This window comes from Triticum aestivum, chromosome 6D (assembly GCF_018294505.1).
Source record: "Triticum aestivum cultivar Chinese Spring chromosome 6D, IWGSC CS RefSeq v2.1, whole genome shotgun sequence".
NCBI lineage: Eukaryota > Viridiplantae > Streptophyta > Magnoliopsida > Poales > Poaceae > Triticum > Triticum aestivum.
The window spans coordinates 313644858-313649071 of record NC_057811.1 but is presented as its reverse complement, the minus strand read 5'-3'; the positions used below and the strand labels follow the sequence as shown (position 1 = coordinate 313649071).

The 4214-nt window shown below is 49.7% G+C and overlaps 1 protein-coding gene across 1 annotated transcript; it reads right to left on the bottom strand.

Annotated features, from left to right (window-relative positions):
• Nucleotides 1–1604, bottom strand: LOC123144834 (uncharacterized protein At4g06744). Its single transcript, XM_044564080.1, has one exon. The coding sequence runs from the start codon at nt 1547–1549 to the stop codon at nt 272–274; it is 1278 nt and encodes a 425-aa protein (XP_044420015.1). The 5' UTR covers nt 1550–1604; the 3' UTR covers nt 1–271.
• Nucleotides 1605–4214: the final 2610 nt, after the last annotated feature.

The window sequence follows — 4214 nt, the reverse complement described above, 5'->3', positions numbered from 1 at the left end:
TTCACATAATTCCAACATCACATAATTGAAATATGCAGCCAACAAATATATAGTTGAAACATGCAAGATACAATCCAAATTAATTTACCACCACAGAACTGACGTAGCAGGACAACACACACAAGAGCCGAGATCTAGACCCGACAGCCACACGTACAAAGAAAACAAACAGCAATCACGTGCACAACAACACCAAACACATTACAAGAATACAAGAGCAAATACCGACGACGTAGCTAGGCACGGCGTCCCCACTGCATGCGCTGGCACCTCACTCATGCAGAGTGGCGTACACCACGTAGCTGGAGTAGTCCTTGGCCACCTTCCCCTCCGGCGCCGCCGTGTTCATCTTGGCGTCCGCGGCGGGGCACGCCACGCGAGCGCTCGCCGCCGGGCACGTCTTGGGCTGGCTCAGGAACGTGGCGCACTCCGCCAGGCCCCTCTGGTTGGCGAAGCCGGGGATGCAGTTGTGCTTGACGTCCAGCACGCCGTCCTTGATCAGCGCCGAGCACGCCGTCCCGACCGAGGTGAAGTAGTTGCCCGACAGCGTGAGGTTGGAGAGGCGGCCGGCCGGCCCGGCCAGCTTGCAGAGCGCGTCGGGGACCTGCCCGTAGAGGCGGTTCCCGGCGAGGTTGAGCTGCTCGACGCTGCTGAGGCAGGAGAAGGATGACGGGATCGGGCCGGTCAGCTGGTTCATCCCGGCGTCGATGACGGCGGTTTTGGTGAGCATGCCGAGCTCGTTGGGGAGGCAGCCTGAGAGCTGGTTGTTGAGGAGGAGCATCTCGAGGAGGGAGTCTTGCATGTGCGCGATTGATGGCGGGATTGCCCCGGTGAGCTTGTTGTTGGCGAGGGCGAGGTAGCTCAACTTGGAGAAGCCCAAGTTTGCAGGTAGTGTCCCGGATAAACTGTTGCTGTTCAGGAGAAGCGCCCTACCACTATTAAGATTTGTGCCCTTTCGGGGGGTTTTGACAACAGCTAGCTTTACACCAATATTAACAGGACCCAGTCCGAGATTTGTGCCGAGGAGATACTTGCTCTCAGAAAATGAATCATGGCGATCGTCATGGATACTTAGCTTGTACTGGTACTGAAGGCTGCCGAGGGGCGGGATGCCACCGCCAAACTTGTTGGAGGAAGCCTGAAAAAGCACAAGGTCGGGGAGCTGGTCGATGAAGCCTCGCAGCATCGGCGCACTCAGCCCAAAATCATTGAAAGCAACCGCCATGATCGTGAGGTTCTTAGCCAGTTCAGGTGTCCTCCCGCAATGGAACCCAAGGTAGGTTTTCCTCCCGCAGATATCATGGCCAGACCAGGTCGTGGTGATGTTTTTCGGGTCACTAGAAATGCTGCTCTTGAAGCGCTGGATAACGAGGTAGGCTTGGTATAGCCGCTCGTTTGGGAAATGTTGCGGCTGTGGGCTGTATGACACAGAAGGCTCACTGGTCTTCCGAGATGGTTCTGGGCGAAAAGGTTCTCTTGTTGTTGCAGCAACAAAAGACAGGGTTAAGCAGACTGATATGGCAAAAGAACCATATAGATACTTAGCCATGGTTGTCTATGTTCTCCGTATTGTAGAACAAGGGCGTCCGCTGCTTGGAAAACGAGGCCTAATCTCCATATATATAGTGCACGATGCGCTGTATTGTCATAAGCATCTTGTGGGCGCAAAGTTGTTTCTACCCGTGACGGTCGGTAGTGGCGAAATATCCACCATGCAGCAGCTTTGAGATTCGAGCTGCGAAGGCCCACAATCTTTCTTTTGCTAACAAGCCTCATGTTTTCTCTACTCATTATCAAACATTAGGGTTCCTCGAGACCCAGGTAGAAAAAAAAAAACTGTGCAAAACAAAAATGATCTAGGTATATCCCATGTCCCGCAACATTTGCTTCCCGAGGGCCCCAACTCATAGAAAACATCATCAAAGGCACTTGCATGAAGCATGCAGTCATGAAAAACTGCCAAAGTTGCAGTCGCAGAAAAAGTCCTCGAGTTGAGAGTCGAAATCACATGCTTATTATGAGACTGAAGAATTATCTTGTAATGCCATGTGACGAGCAAACCATACACCATCTCAAGCGGCAGAACCTTCAGACATAAGCACATCCGATGCTCCATCAATTCTGAAGCATCGACAGACCATGATTCCTCCATTGGACGGTAGTTTCTTAAAAGCTCCTCCAACACAACGGCTCCAAATCTGTCGGCATATAAAGCCACTACTACCTCTTCTTTTACTCCTATTTCCTTCAAAATTTGCCTTGCTCTAGTACAAGTAAACAACATGTGTTTCAAATCTTCATATCACAGTGGACATAAAGGGCATTGACCGGACGTTAGGGTGAGGAATAGTTATTCTTCACCCCCTCTATTTTATCATCAATGCATCATAATTTTACGTTTCGTAAGTTTTGTCTTATTTCCGACGTAAAAAGAGACCGTAAGAAAATATACAATCATCGTAAAAAATATTTTATGTTATGTAAAATTACAAACGAAAAAACATAATGTAAAATACACATAAACTGCAAATTTTCTTATCTTATGACCTATGTTTTTATTTTCTTATGCCAAATTTTATGTAGTGAATCAATAAGAATGTAACTATTTGAATTCCAAATGTAATTTAATTATGAAATGATCGTAAGATTACCTCGGGTGAATAATAATTTATTCCGCACCCTGGGTGATGAATAGTATCACTATATATGACTATTCGTCAACCTGGGTGAGGAATAATTATTCTTCACCCCCTCTGTTTTAATAGCAATGCACCGCAATTTTACGTTTCATAAATTTTGTTTTATTTTATACTAAAAAATAGATCATAAGAAAATATATAGTCGCCGTAAAAAATATTTTAGGTTACGTAAAATTACAAACGTAAAAACATAGAGTAAAATATACATAAAATGCATTCTTTCTGATCTTATGATCTATATTTTTGTTTTTTATGCCAAATTTTACGTAGTGAATCAAGATGAATCTAAATATTTTTATTTCAAACGTAATTTATTTATGAAACGATCGTAAAATTACCTCGGGTGAAGAATAACTTCTTCTGCACCCTGGGTGATGAATAGTAACACTATACACAGCCGGTCTATTATGCTAATATTAACATAATAACTATTCTGATAACACTTCCGCACTGCATGCTCAACGTGAGGGCACTGCACTTTCTGTAGCAAGGGTACTGCATTACATGCATTACAGAGACTAGTGAACTTCGTGTCGGAAAAAACTGCTCGCAGTGTTTTTGGTACATTTTTTGCTCTAATTTTTTAACCGTTTATTGAAACGAGGCGTGTCCCGCGTCCTCGGCCGCGCCCAACTCCGGTGCCCCTCGCGACCCTCCTCCGTGCTTCAACTGCGGTGTTGTCGGCCACTACCAGGTTGAGTGCCCCAACCCACCGATGTGCTACCTCTGCAAGGAGTCGGGCCATCCCGCGGCTCTCTGCCTGGACCGGCCGATGACGCAGGAGCTCATGATGTACGGCCACGGCATCGAGGGCCTCAGATTCTTTCACATCGATGTGGAGGACGTCCCCCCCGTCTCCGTCGCTCCTTGCTGTCGTCTCAATCGTGGGGGCCGGGGTCGCTTCGCCAGAGATGATCCAGGCGGAGCTTAACCACCTCTGCCGTCGCGTCTGGGACTGGCAGGTGACTCCGACCTCGGATAGCTCCTTCACCGTGGTCTTCCCCGACGCTCTCAGCCTGGGCCTCTGCACCCGTAGCGACGACATCACCCTCGCCCTCAACAAACTCGTCGTCAACATCTCTGAGCCCCTGTTGGACCCCAAGGCGGTTGCCGTGCTGGACACTGCTTGGATCCTCATAGCGGGCCTCCCCGACATTGCCCGCTCTGAGAAGGTGATCCGGAGCATGTCCAAGCTCCTGGGCAAGGTGGTGGTGGTGGACGAGCTCTCCCTCCGCAAGGAGGAGGAGGTTCGTGTCAAGGTCAAGTGCTTGGACTCCTCCACCCTCCGTGCCACCGTTCGTGTGTTCTTCAACGACCAGGGATTCGACCTCAAGATCTACCCCGAGCCTCCCAACCACGTCGGCCGCCCTCGACACCTCGCTGATGGCCACTTTGGTGGGGGCGGCGCGGACCCCCGCGACGACTCCCACTACCGCCGTCCGCGCCCCTCCCGCCACGAGGATCCGGAGGACGACGATGAGCGCTCTGGCCGCAGCCGCTCCCCCTCACGGGACC

What these genes read in the sequence shown, in the direction of transcription:
- LOC123144834 (XM_044564080.1), bottom strand. Translation starts at nt 1,549, where the DNA reads ATGGCTAAGTATCTATATGGTTCTTTTGCCATATCAGTCTGCTTAACC.